At 42.3% G+C, this 13,642-nt stretch overlaps 1 protein-coding gene across 2 annotated transcripts in view; it reads right to left on the reverse strand.

The window, feature by feature from the left end:
• Positions 1-615: 615 nt before the first annotated feature.
• Positions 616-13,642, reverse strand: part of LOC133847504 (irregular chiasm C-roughest protein) — a 260,979-nt gene continuing 247,952 nt past the window's right edge. The window contains exons 2-7 of one of the 2 annotated variants that reach the window (XM_062282606.1): positions 5,834-6,436; positions 5,280-5,480; positions 4,516-4,788; positions 4,063-4,165; positions 3,454-4,002; positions 616-3,360 (exon numbers count right to left, since the gene is read on the reverse strand). In XM_062282606.1, the coding sequence (XP_062138590.1) occupies positions 2,624-3,360; positions 3,454-4,002; positions 4,063-4,165; positions 4,516-4,788; positions 5,280-5,480; positions 5,834-6,415 (2,445 nt within the window). In that variant the 5' untranslated portion in view covers positions 6,416-6,436 and the 3' untranslated portion in view covers positions 616-2,623. Of the gene's footprint in view, positions 3,361-3,453; positions 4,003-4,062; positions 4,166-4,515; positions 4,789-5,279; positions 5,481-5,833; positions 6,437-13,642 lie in introns of those variants that run through there. The other variant, XR_009895168.1, reaches the window with a different exon arrangement.

Here is a 13,642-nt window from a genome sequence, read left to right on the forward strand (position 1 = left end):
ATTAAGCATTTTTAGTCGAGCTTAGCGAGCCGTTTGTTTGCATTGTCAACTCGCCTCAATCCTCAATCCTTCCTCGCTTCCAGTTTGCCCCTGTCAACGGCCTTTATTTCATTTCATTCCGTACACTGCTTACCATAAATTTACTCACCCACACACACACACACACACACACACAGACACATATATGCCTGCTTTTTGGGTGGCACTTTTTAATTCCCGTGCCTGTGTCTGTGTTTGTTTGATTTTTAGCTTTTACAGCTGACAGTTCTCTGACGTGATGTGACACCACACACACACACACACGCACACACCATCTAACCCCCCATATAGGAACCCCCAACCCTCCCTTTAGCAACCCTCCGCCACAATCACAAATGTTACACCGCTTTATTTGACTTTCGAGGCCAGCTGCGTTGCCAGCTAATGATGAGCCAGCTGCACTTTGAAGTTGCTACACACAAAAAAAAAAAGAAAGAAAAACAAAAATAAATACAAAAAATAAAACTCCACGTTTTTTTTTTGCAATACATTTTTATTCGTTTTTTTTTTTGTTGTTCTTCGTTTTTATTTTATATGTATATATAAGTAATTGTTTATTTGCTGTAATTTGCCTGCTTGTTTCTTTTTGTTTTCGTTTTTTTTTTTGTATACATAAAACATTTGTTCATTTCGCTTAATTACTGACAAAAAATATCGACAGCTAAAAATGTAGCAATTTTAATGCAATTCACGTCGCTTAATTGCTAAATAGGCGCACAGACAAAAATGCACAATGAAAATTGAAACAATAAACATTAAAATGAAGTGATGTGTTTTTTTTTTCTTCCGTTTTTTTCTTTTTTTTTTTCTGTTTTTGTTATGAAATGCGCTTGATTCATATATCAAAATATATATAGCTAACGACGAAGGGATTCTATATTATCAGTTAGACGACAAAAAAAAATTACTATTCTAATTGTATATATATATAATATGTATATATAACTATAGACTATATACTCTATGTATGTTAATGGCGTACTACAGCTAGGATAAATGTATATTAATTATCGTTATACACTTAGAAGTACACTTAGCACAATTGAACTTATGAGTTGTTGTATTTATTTAATGCATTCTCAATCGATAATTTCGATGTAAACTTTTTCATTTTTCTCTTTGTTTTGCTGAGCTTTAAATGTGGGCGTGTCATAAGTTAAGGCGACTGTTAAAAAGGAGTTTTAAGTATTTTTTAGCTACGACAATCGAGTATTGAAATACGCTTCCATTTTGTCTACACTCTAGAGAACAAAAAAAAACCACTTAAGCTACGACGATGATGAAAAAAATTATATATATGTATTGAAGAAGAACATTCTTCGGCTTAAATACTATCAGGTACTTTGGCATAATTTTCTTAAGCAATGCACATACAATATGCACATACGTTTTGTTTTTTTTTTTTTGCAAGCACATTTAATAAATATCTTGATTTTTTTCAATATTTTTAAATCTATAAATAATTTTTTTTTTTTGTATTTTTTGCTTTTTGCGCACCTTTTGCTGCTTCATTGTGAGAGAGAGGGAGCTAGAGTTAGATGATAATCTGTTTCATTTTGTTTAGGGGGAGAGATATGTTTAATCTAGTTGTAAACGCTTTAAGATATGCTCTCAACAGTTGAAAGTTAAGTTGATAATGTATTTTTGTGTGCACAAAGCGAACAATCAGGCTACGCAAAAGTTTCATTTTCTTTTTTTCCATTGTATATTTTTATTTAATTGTAATTAACTTGTCTATCAATTGGTGTTTGTATTTTTTTATGTCGGTTTTCGTAATAAATAATCTTTGTAAGGCTTTTCTTTTTTTGTTTTTGTTTTGTTGTTTTCTTTTGTTTTCTTAACATGCAGCAAGTTTCTAAGGACTTGTAAATGCGCAACATCCTAGCTTAATAGTCTATTAACCTTACGTGCTAGCGAAAAAAATTGAATTTGTCACGCTAAAGCTAAAGCAGTCGCAGCAACTTGCGCAACTGACGATGAAACACCACAAAAAAAAAAAAAAAAAAAAAAATCCAATTAAAATACGTAATATTATAATGTGAAATACTAAGTATATGTATGTATGTATGTAATGTATGTGTGTAGTCAGTGTAGCTATCTGTACTACAATTAGTGGTTAGCCTAGTTAACGTGTATGTGCTGCCTAATCAGACCTGGCATGAGCTCTCTTCTTCTTCTTCCTATTCCTTTTCCTCTTCCTCTTCCTCTTCCACTTCCACTTTTCGGTTTTCACTTCTCCGTTCTAAGCTAATGCGAATTTTTGGTTGCTAAAAAAATCATCGTTTGCTAGGTTTTGCCTTGCCTCAGCACTTACCGCCTGCTCTTCCTCTTCCTTCTTGCTCGCCTCACCATGCAACGGTACTTTTGGCGCCCAACGACTGTGGCTGTGGCGCCCACTTGAATATGCTTTATTTATTTAGTTGTATTTTCTCTTATTTTTGTTTGTTGTTGTTGTTGTTGCCTTTGAGATCAGTCTTACGAGTGTGCTGGCTGGAGAGTTTGGCTTTTTAAGGGAAGTTGCAGTTGCAGTTGCAGTTGCGTCTGCAGCGACGACCTAACAAACGTCATACCATCTCACCTCCACTTAAACCGCCGTTGGCGGTGGCAGCAGCGATGAGTTCGATGTGCGCAAGTAAGGATTGCCATAGATGGCGCTGTAACGCGGATCCACACTCAAGGCCATCGAGCTGGGCACAACCACATGGGTGGTTGTTGCCGTGCTCTGATTGCTGCAGCTGCCATTTGGCGACGAACTCACCACCGATGCCGTTGTCGACTGCAGACTGGGCAGTCCGTTCTCCTGTCGTATCTCCCTTGCCCCGATAATGCTGCCGGTCAAACTTCCTCCGCTGCTGTTGGTCAGAAAAGTCATCGGCACACTCTGCACTGTCGACTGTTGTTGCTGCTGCTGCTGTTGTTGCTGCTGCTGCTGCTGTTGCTGGTGATGTTGTTGCTGCTGTTGCAATTGCAGCTGATTCTGATGATTGTTCTGCAGTATGGTGGAGCTGCCATTGGATTTGGTCGAGCAAGAGGTCAAGTACTGTGGCGGTGGACTGTAGTGTGTACTGTAGTCGCCATAGGGCACATAACCCCCCGAGATGTCCACCTTGAGATCACTGTAGTTGGAGGTGCGATCGCCCGCCTCGAGTTTGCAACTGACGCCGCCGTTCTTGGTGATCTGATGCTCGCTAATGACATCGGCTGGCGGCAGCTTGGTGCGTTTCTTGCACTTGAAATAGATCAGTATGATGATGGTCAACACCATGAGAATGGCCACCGCCGAAATACCGCCCACAATGGTCATCAACAGCGAAACGCTCTCTGTTAACACCGAGGGTGAAAAGTAAGCAAAGTAAAGATGCAAAGATTAGCATAGGGAAGACAACTCAACAAACGCCTTACTCTTCTACTTACTCTTTGCCTGCAGTTGTATCTCGGCCACATCGTTGCCATAGTCATTGACCACGGTGCAATTGTATTTGCCATAGTGATACGCCTGACTGTCGCGTATGATCAGGGTGCTCTTCACACCGCCCGGCACCGCATCCACCAGTATCGAATAGTCATGTCCCGACTCCGAGCTAATCTCCTGGCCATTGAACGTCCACGAGACATGGCGGGCACGCGGCACACTGCTGGCAATGCAATCGATACGCGCCGTATCCCCAATCAAACCGTATTGTGTACGCTGTGAACTGATGCTCGGTGAACCCTTGAGGTAGACATAGGCATCCGCTGAGATCTCGGCATAGCCGGGCACATTGGCCTTGCAGTAATAACGTCCGGCTGTCTCGTTGCTCACGCTGAAGGTCAGATTGGAGCTGGTGCCGACCACTCGATCGCTGGGATGTTGTATCCACACAATCTCCGGCTGGGGATTGCTGTCCACCTCACAGTTCAAGGAGACAACGCTGCCCACATCGGCCTCCATGGATTGCGGACGCTGCTTGAAACTGGGCGCATCTGGATGCGGAGTTTGGGGTTAGCTCTGAAAGTTGCTTCAGAAGTTGATTCAATACTTACAGCTAATGTCCAGTGTTTCGCTATCCTCGCTCTTGCCCACTGAATTCTGCACTTCGCATTTGACAATTGCATCATGGAATTTGCGCGTTACATTGCGTATGACCTGAGAGCGAAAGAGATAGAGGGGAAAACTTAAAAGATTGGCGCAAATTGTGGGAACGTTAGCGCTTTCCGGCCAACTGGCGCAACTGGTTCTGTGAGAGATCGAGTCTAGTGTGGCTAGAGTTGTAATTGGCATGACAAAATCGCTGTGGCCAGCATTATTATACAACACAGCAAAGCACAACACAAGCAAGTTGTGCTCTAATTATGCCCCGCTCGCTGATGGAATGTGGACGTGGCCAGTGCAGTGCAGCAATCATGTTCCACCAACCACAATTGCATAACATCATCGAGTCGAAGAGAAATGGTCGAGATAGTGATAGAGAGAGGAGGAGGGGGAGGAACACTTACCATCTCAGTTTTTTGACCGTTTATAATTGGCTCGTCGTTGATGTACCAACGATAACGAACATCGCTCGGATTGGCATCGGCCCGGCACTCAAGTCGCACCTGTGCATGCTCCACAATACGCTGAACGACGCCAGTTCCCAACGGGTGAGTGAGTCCATTCCCATTCCCATTCCCATTCCCATTGCCAACGCCATTGCCATTGGCATTGCCATGACCGCTTCCGCTTGCCGTTGTCCCAATGACATTCACCTTGACTTTGGGCGCATATTTAACCTGTTGTCGAATGCAAAAGATTAAGAAATCAGTTTACTAATTACAACATTTGAGTGCCACACGCAGCTGAGACATCATCACAACCAGGCCCAGGCCCATTGACAGGGCTTAACACTGGAGACTGACAGGCTGAACAGCCTGTCGCTGTAAGTCCCCGGCTTCTTTCACTTAACTCTCGGACATTGCCTTATGCTTCATGTTTCGCTATGAATTAGCCCATCACTGTCAAGAGCTATCCCCACAAAACAAAAAAAGAAAGAAACACCCCTGACCTACGCAATCGTGCTGAATTTGTGGGAAATGGAATGGGGATGAACATCCCCCAGGAATATTGATAGTGCAGCTCAAGCGTTGACTGTGACGCGTCAGCGCATAGATAGCTAAAGCCGAACGATGCTAAAATTGCAATGGTGACCAGCACTCTCGAAAGTTGGCTGAAGAGGGGAAAGGTGGACGGTGGACGGTGGACGGATGATTTTATTGTCTCTTACCTCGACACGTATTTTGGCAGAGCGATAGGTGCGGTCGGCCGTGTTCTGTGCCTGGCACGTAAAGTTCGTGTTGTGGTGCTCCTTTTTGGGCGTGAGCCGCAGCAGCGATTTGGCCGTATAGCGTCGCAGATCGGGCAGCGGTATGACTGTGTACTCAATGTTATCCGTTAGAACGTTGCCTAGGCCATCAATCCATGTAATCTGCAGAGACATGGGCGAGAGAGAGAGAGAGAGATGTTGAGGAATGGCATGGAATTTTTGGTGGGCTAACTCAATTGGGGAGCAAAACCAAGTTAGGTAGTTAGTCCCACAGTCAGTTAGTCAGTTAGTCGCAGTCAGTCAGGTGGTCAGTTAGTCATCGTCTGGCTGACATCCATTGTTTGTTTGATTAGTTTCGAGCGCAGCTCGTGTGAAAGTGCTGCTCTCTCCATACACACACACAGGCTGCGGTTTGATTGTTAGCCAGGTTCCCCCTCGAAATGGGTTTCGTTTCGGGATACTCGTGTCTGTCGGTTTAAAATTGTCTACATTGGCTTTTGGGCTTGCACACTCACCTCGGCTGCGGGTTTGCCGCCAATCGAAACGCACTCAATCTCCACCTTGCGATCCTCGGTGGCATATATGACATCGCCCTGTGTGATTTTCGGTGCCTCTGGCGGCACCAGAACTGTGAGCCCAGCGAATGTGGAGCGTATGGCCGGTTGGCCTTCCGGGCCAGGACTAACCTGGCATTGATATTTCGCATCATCGTCGAGCATCACCGGATAAATGTCCAACGAATAGTCGCCTTCCTCATCGCTGCCGACCATCGCATAGCGTTCGAAACCACTCAGATCCCGGGATGTGCCGAGCCCAAAGTCATCCTTGGTCCATTGCAGAGTGCCCTGTTTGTTGATGACGCGACAGGGGAGTGTCACACGGGCACCGACCACAGCAGTCTGGTCTTGTGGCTCCATTGCAAATCTCTGGTTTTGATAGCTCGTGTACAGCGACGAGGGCGAGCAGCTGGCCGTGTCCACAGACCATGTCAACAATACCAGCAGCGCCTTCATCATCAGTGTCATCGTCATCGTCATCGTCATCGTCATCGTTGTCGTTGTCGCCATCGTTGTTGTCTCTTTTCGCTTCGTTGTCATGCTGTGTGTTGTTATTGTGGGCTGCAAAGAAGCACATGAGATGGAAAGAGATGGAGACATTAGTCAAGTGTTGGAGGAATTTCAATGCACGCCCTAAAAGTATGCAACGCTTAATTTGTTTGCCCTGAGTTTCGTTCAATTACAGTTACTCAACGAAGCCCGACGACACCGAAGCGTAGTTCAAATCGCAAAACGGAATATTTTTTCATGATTTGCTTTTTGCATTTTGCATTTTGTTGTACAAATTCGTGAACAACTGCCTCAGGGTCTTTTAAAGTATTATTATTACGTTTATTGTTTATTGTTGTTTATTGTTTATGTTCGCCGTATTGCTGCTTGGGCCGGGTCCATGTTTTTATTTTGTTTTATTTATGTTGTTTCTATGCTTTCGGCGCGCTTGAAAGTGCAGACAGTCTCGTACGTGCGCGAAAAACAACAACAACAATATCAACAACAAGAAAAACAAAAGGGAATTACATTCAAATTAGCCAGTCCCCAAAAAAAAAAAAAAATAAATAAAAAAAAAATAACAGCGACAACGAAAAAAGTGTCTGCGGAGTCTTAAGTGCGAGGCGGCCTAGAGCTTTACGACAACCGAAATATGTTTGTGTATTTATGCATGTACACACACAAGTAACACACTCATACACACACACACACACATATGGACATGTGGAAACACGTGTATGTAGCCATAAAGCGGAATGTGTAAGAATGTAGCCAGCAATTCGTAAAATGTGAAAAATGTGCGCGTCGCGTCATAAGTAAAAAAAACCTAAAAAAAATGAAGCGAAATATGATATGTTGCCCCATAAAAAAAAAACTGGGAAAAGGGTTGCCAGACACTGCTTAGGCAGGGAGGGAGGGAAGGCAACCCTGTAAGTATTACTTTTATTAAAGAGAAACAAAACTTGCTCCATTTAGTAAATAGAATTATTATCGAATAGCGCGACGTTTGCTCAACAAATTAATTACCACTATGTTATATTGTGGAAATGAAAAACTCTATCGCTAATTTGAATATCGATTAACGAGACAACCCTGCTGTCAATTATTGGCCGCATTATTAAACAGTTCAGTTTGGTTTGGCTCGACAAGGTCAACTCAATATTTTTGTGTAATTTATTGATGGATTAAACACCAAAACTTTTTGATTGTCATATCGTTTACGCGAGCAATTAGCAGTCTACTGCTGCTACTGTTGGCAACCCTAGCGTAATTAAACGGCTATTGACCTAGACTTGCAAGTTTTCCGTGCTGCTACTCTGCAAAATTATTGATTTTCTGCATACATATATCGATTAAGTTGCGAGCAGCACAGCCAACAACAAAGCATTGAACTCAAAGGAATATTATAATAGAAGATAACTATTGTAACGTTGTGTGGGCGCAGGTTTTAGGAACTTATAAGGAAAAGCAGGTGGCTACACAGAGAGAAATCTAGGTTAAATACTCTGCATAAATCTTGATAATTTCTTGATATCGAAATTCTTTAATTTGGAGTTACAATTTTATAAAATTCTTATTTATTTTACTGCGTATTTATTTTAAGAATCCAAGCCGAAAATATTTGAATTTATTAAGTACAATTTTTCCCCCCATGTAATTCCCAACTCTAGACGGCTTGGCTAGTTCCCACACACATCTATCATATGTTCGTTCAAGGACATTGAGAGTACAAAGGATTCGCTGAAGTATTCGCGTAACCAAGGCACTAATGATTTTGCAAGTCGCCTTCATTTATTTTATACCTGCAGTGATATCTATCGATTAGTAAACTGAGTTATGACTGTGTGTGTGTGTGTGTGTGTATAGCTATCTATTAGCACAATCTGACCAATCAGCCGCAGGGCTGCATATTCCCACCGTGCCCCTCCCTCGCACCCATCAACTTCTGTTGGCTCCAATTCCGATAGTTCTTCTCCTCTTCCCCTCTTCGCACCTGTCAGCGGTTGGTTGGCTTGTCGTCAGCTGCGCCCTCTGCATGGATTTTCTCACGCATTTTTGTTCACATATTCATATGCTCCACACACACACACACACACACACTTGCACACACACACTTGCACACACACAGACATACATGTGTAGTAAGTAGTTCGCTTCCGCCACTTGGCGTCTATTGCTTTTCAACTAATTTTGTTTTCTTGTAGTTCGCGGCTGTTATTTGTTTTTATTGCATTTATACGGAAATTGGCGCTCCCCGAAACACACAGTTGGGAGCGGGGGGGAAAATTATAGCAAAGCATAAAAAAAAGGTGAAAAGAAGCAGAGAAATCCATAAAACCGAACAGAACTCCAAAACGCACTACTCCAAAAAACGAAATAAACGACGACGAAGACAAATAAAATACGACAAAGACGCAGACGTAGACGAAATAAAGATTACCGCGTTTGCTTCCGTTAGACTTCACCAAAAGAAAAGAGAAACAGAGATAGCTGAAGAGCGAGAGAACGCATGCAGCTCTGCTGAAGACCCGAAGACCTGGAAATTACAAAAAATTAGAGCCATGCCATGCCATGCCATGCATTGGGGAACTTTTTTGGGTTGCGAGACCATCGCGATCATCGCTAATTAAAAGTGATTATAGACACGCTCGTTTATCGCCCCATCCACACCACACGTACACAACTATTTCATCTCCTCTCCTCTACTCTCCTCTCCTCTCCGTCTCGTATCTTTTCGTTGTAACTTTTATCTTAATGCTGGTAATTGTCGGACAGCAAAAGATTTCACTTTCAACTCGATTTGATAAACAATGCGTTGTCATTTGATATAAAAATTGTAGAGCTTGCGATTGAACTTAAAAACGTGAGATCATTTGTGGCAATATTTAGACAGCAACTCAGTCGAAATTGTCCTTTTTTTTGGAATAAACCGATATTTACTTTGCTGATGAAGAAATTAGCTTAACGTTGACTTCCCCAGTTAATAAAAGATTACAAAAATTAACTTCTACATTTATACTTTTTTTTCGTATTTTGTTAATGAAGAAATTGGCTTCTAAGAATATCAAGAATTATGTGATTTGCCTAAAAATATGATTGAAGTGTAGTTAGTTATTTGATTTGCAAGTTTTCTTCAAATAAATAACTAAATCAACTCTAAAATCAATTATACTTTTTCATATTCTGCTGATGAAGAAATTATTTTAAAAACCAAAAATTCAAATCTCACTTTTTGTGCAATTTTTCGTCAAATAAATATCTAAATGATATTTGTCTACTGCTGATAAAGAAATCAGCTTCCCTATTTAGCTAATATTTACAATTGTAATTTATAAATGTAAAAGTAAATAAATTCTACTCATTCATGCTCATATCATTCCCAACTTAATGAAATATCTAGCTTAAGAAGCTTGTTTTTTTATGAATTAATTTGATATGCAATTTATAAATAAGAAACTAAATAATTTATAGACGATCTTTTTTGTTGTTTCCACTTAGCATAGAAAGCTGTTTGTAGCTTTGAAAATGGTTTCACATCAATCTTGAGCAAATGTTGCGAAAGTTCTTTAATCGAATTGTAATGATATTTTCAACGCTCTCACGAATCAATATGCAGTCGATATGTATTCAAAGATTTTCGAATCAAGCTGTTTGATTTACCAATCTCTGTCTCTATCTATTTGTTGATCTATTTGTGGTGCTGTCTCGCTCTTTTGCTGTTTGACGGATTTGCAAAGCATGGGACTTGGGCAGTTTAGCTTGATACCAAAATGCCAATCACTTGGCAAAACAAAAACATTTCCGTTCGAAACGTTTTCCGCTCTAGTTTTCAATTTTCGCTGCCGCATGTTGCTGCCGCTTGCCGTTGCAAGTTGCCAGAGAGTTGCCCCAACTGGCAGCAAAAGATACAGTAATTATTTTCAGGCGACGCTTATCACACATAAATCTTTAGCTGGTCTCTGGTCAACCAATCGATACAGCAACAGCAGCATCGATGAGGGCAGCAAGGAAGATGACGAAGCAGTGGCGAGGAAAGTGAGGGGAGGAAAGTGTGGGGAGCAAACAGCCAAAGCAGCAGCAGTTGAGAAGGAAGGCAGCTTGTTTTGTCAGCGTCACTTCCCTGCCAATGGGCTTCCTTTACAGGCAGCTGCTGCTGCTGTTGCTGTTGCTGCTGTTGCAAGTGTTGCTGCTGGGGCTGGAGCGAGTGGCCAGTGGTCGCAAGATGTTGCAGCTGCAGCAGGCGGCATGCAGCAGGCAGCATGCGTGTGCAGCATCCTTTACGCAGCATGCCAAGCATCTTTGCGATATTTATAGTCGGGCAATGTGCTGCAAACTGCAAACTGCAAACTGGGGAACAGGTGCTGCGGCAACGCCCGACTTGCAACTGCTGCAACTTGCAACTTGCAACAACAACAACAACAACAACAACAACAACATAACCGACCGCACATACAACAACCAAAGTCCAGCGCCAAGCCAAGAGTCTGCAATGAAGTTATTTTTGTGATGAATGTGAGCTTGGTGGACTCATCGCCCATCGCCCATTTGTGCCCCATGCTAATTATTTTGCTTTGCTGCCCCGGTCGAACCAGTTTCTTGAGCCAAACCCCAACTTGAGTCCCCAAACAACAAACTAAAAGCGACTGAAGCGAATGCTGCTCTCAGAGACTGGCATTATTATCATCTTTTAGTTATTAGATGCAAGCTGCTGCAGCGGATGTTCAGCTTCCTTTAGCTCACAACACACACACACACACACATACACAACTGGCAACGCTCTGCGAGAGTTTTGTCATTTACAGTTCGGCTTTGAGTTTTGGCCTCATTGGGGAGCTGCCATGTAGCAGACGAGGCAAATGACCAAACTAAACGAGCCGACCATCCAACTGACTGCTTGCGACCAGCCTCTCTCATAAATCAATAAAAAGCCCACCTGGTTCAAATAACTTTTGAAAAATTTATATTGAACCGCAGCCGCTTTTGCAGCCGCTTGCCTTTGGCTTCGACTTTGCTTCTTGACTTGAGTTGGGCCACTTTCTACGTCAAAGATTTAATGGCCCACATTGCAGCTGCAAAAAAAGCAAACACCAGCAGCTGATACAAGAAGTGCACAACTCCCACAAAATATCAGCAGAAGACAGCTTAAAGTTATGGGTGATGTAGCAGTTAGCAATTGTAAGTGATGCCCGTAATCAAAGCTGATTGTCGCGCATATCCTGCAGCTTAGGTCAGGCTTCGTAGTCAATTGATATTAATAGAAGCGAAAGTAGAAGGGAAAGAGGAGACAGAGAGAGAGAGAGGGAGACGGAGAGTGCATAGTAAAAGAAAGAGAAAGAGAAAGAGAGAGAGAGAAGCTCTATTGAAAGGTTGTATTTTACTCTGTTTATTTAATGCAAGTAATTTTGAATAGCTTTAAGAAAATGTTTGAAAAACATAATATATATATAATATAGTATGATTAAATACCAAATGTTTTTGCATATTAACTTTATTTCAGTCATCAATACAACAATAAATAACCTAAAACCAAGAGTTTATAAGCAGAAGACAGACAGTGATGTAGCAGCCAGCAATTGCAAGTGATGGCCGTAATAATAGCTGCAGCTTTTGTCAGGCTTAACAGACAAGTGAGGTTAATTGAAGTGAAAGTGGGAGAGAGACAGAGTGTGTGTGTGTGTGTGAGGGAGAGAGAGAGAGAGAGAGAGAACGAGATGCAGATAACAAAAGAGAACGATGGCAAAATCAAGACAAATCAGGCTCAATCTTAAATGGGACATTAACTAGCAGTTAAAGTGTCAACTGTACCTAAAGTCAATGTCGATGGCTTCCTCACACACACACACACGCACGCACACACATACACGCACAGAGTTGGAGACACGCACACATGCACTGAGGCACAGCAATGGCCCTCGGGGACCGGTTAACCCTTTGCAAAAAGGGGCTACTTAAAGGACTTTTGCTGACAAAATGAAAATGGCAACTGCAAAAAGAGAAAGCCAAAGCAGCAAGAAGAAGACACAACACAACAAGAAAACGAAGAAGAAGAAGAAACAGCATAAAGAGAGAGGAAGCAATAGCAACAGCTATGGCAGCAAATAAAGGTAAAGGATATTGGCCAGCTTGAAGTTAGGCAGAGATTAGGACAATTAAAAAAAAAAGGGAATGCTTAACAATTAAAATCAATTTGTGTGTCCCATATGCATGTGTGTGTGTGTGTGTGTGTGTGTGTGTGTGTGTGTGTGTGTGTGTGTGTGTGTGTGTGTGTGTGAAAGCTGCACTTTGTTGTCAATTTGTTTGCCTGAGCAAATCAAGTAAAAGGCTGCTGGGACCAAGTGCCAAAGTCAAAGAAAAACCAACAAATCCTGTTGCCAGACATATTCACAAGAGAATAAGACATAAAGAGAGGGAGAAAGAAAGAGGGCAGGGAGGTGGAGAGATTGCCACACAACAGTCCAGTGTCAATAAAAAGTCGAGGCAAACTGGCAAAAAATAAACTTAAATCGCCTATTAATGGCCACGCAGACCTCAGCAACTACCCCAACCCCCCAAAAGAGTTTTCCCTCTCACACACAGACACGAAAAGAGAGAGATAGGGAGAGATCCTTTCAAGTTTTGTGTGGACTATCTACAAAGTCAGCAAAAGTTAAGTTGCGTCCTGCGCGCAGGAAATTCGAGATAAAAAGGGCTACTCACTTGTTTATGTATATGCCATGTTGTATGGAGGGACAGGAGTCGGGAAGGGAAGGAGGAGGGACAAGTGAGTGAAGTGAAGTGAAGTGAGTGAAGTGAGGTCCTGCCGCCTGGCATTTGCCAGCTTATCGTTTTGACATTTAATCAGTTCACTTTGCAGTTCTTTTTCTGCTGCTCGCTCGGAAATTGAGGCAAAGTTTTTCGGCGCTGTTAAGCGAGTGAGGAGCACGCGAACCGGGGGACGAAGCGGAAGGTCGCTAAACTTGTGTTTGACCGCGCATAATTAAAGCATCTTGACAGTTCGACGGGCACATGGGAGGGGGAGAGATAGACCCCTCAGGCTCATTAGCATAATTCTAACATAATTCCCTCGACATGCTACACAACAACAAGAGCAACAACAACAACAAAAAATTATGAAACAAAATCATGTGTATATGTGGCCCCCTTTGCTACGATGATCTGCGCATCTTCATCTCCCTCTCTGCCTCAGTCCCTCTCTCCATCTTCATTCCCTTCGCTTAACAAGCAGAAAATCAGAAGAAGTCCAAGACGAACAAAAAAAAAACAGAATGAAAAAAAACA

The sequence above is a fragment of the Drosophila sulfurigaster genome, chromosome X, assembly GCF_023558435.1.
Source record: "Drosophila sulfurigaster albostrigata strain 15112-1811.04 chromosome X, ASM2355843v2, whole genome shotgun sequence".
Lineage (NCBI taxonomy): Eukaryota > Metazoa > Arthropoda > Insecta > Diptera > Drosophilidae > Drosophila > Drosophila sulfurigaster.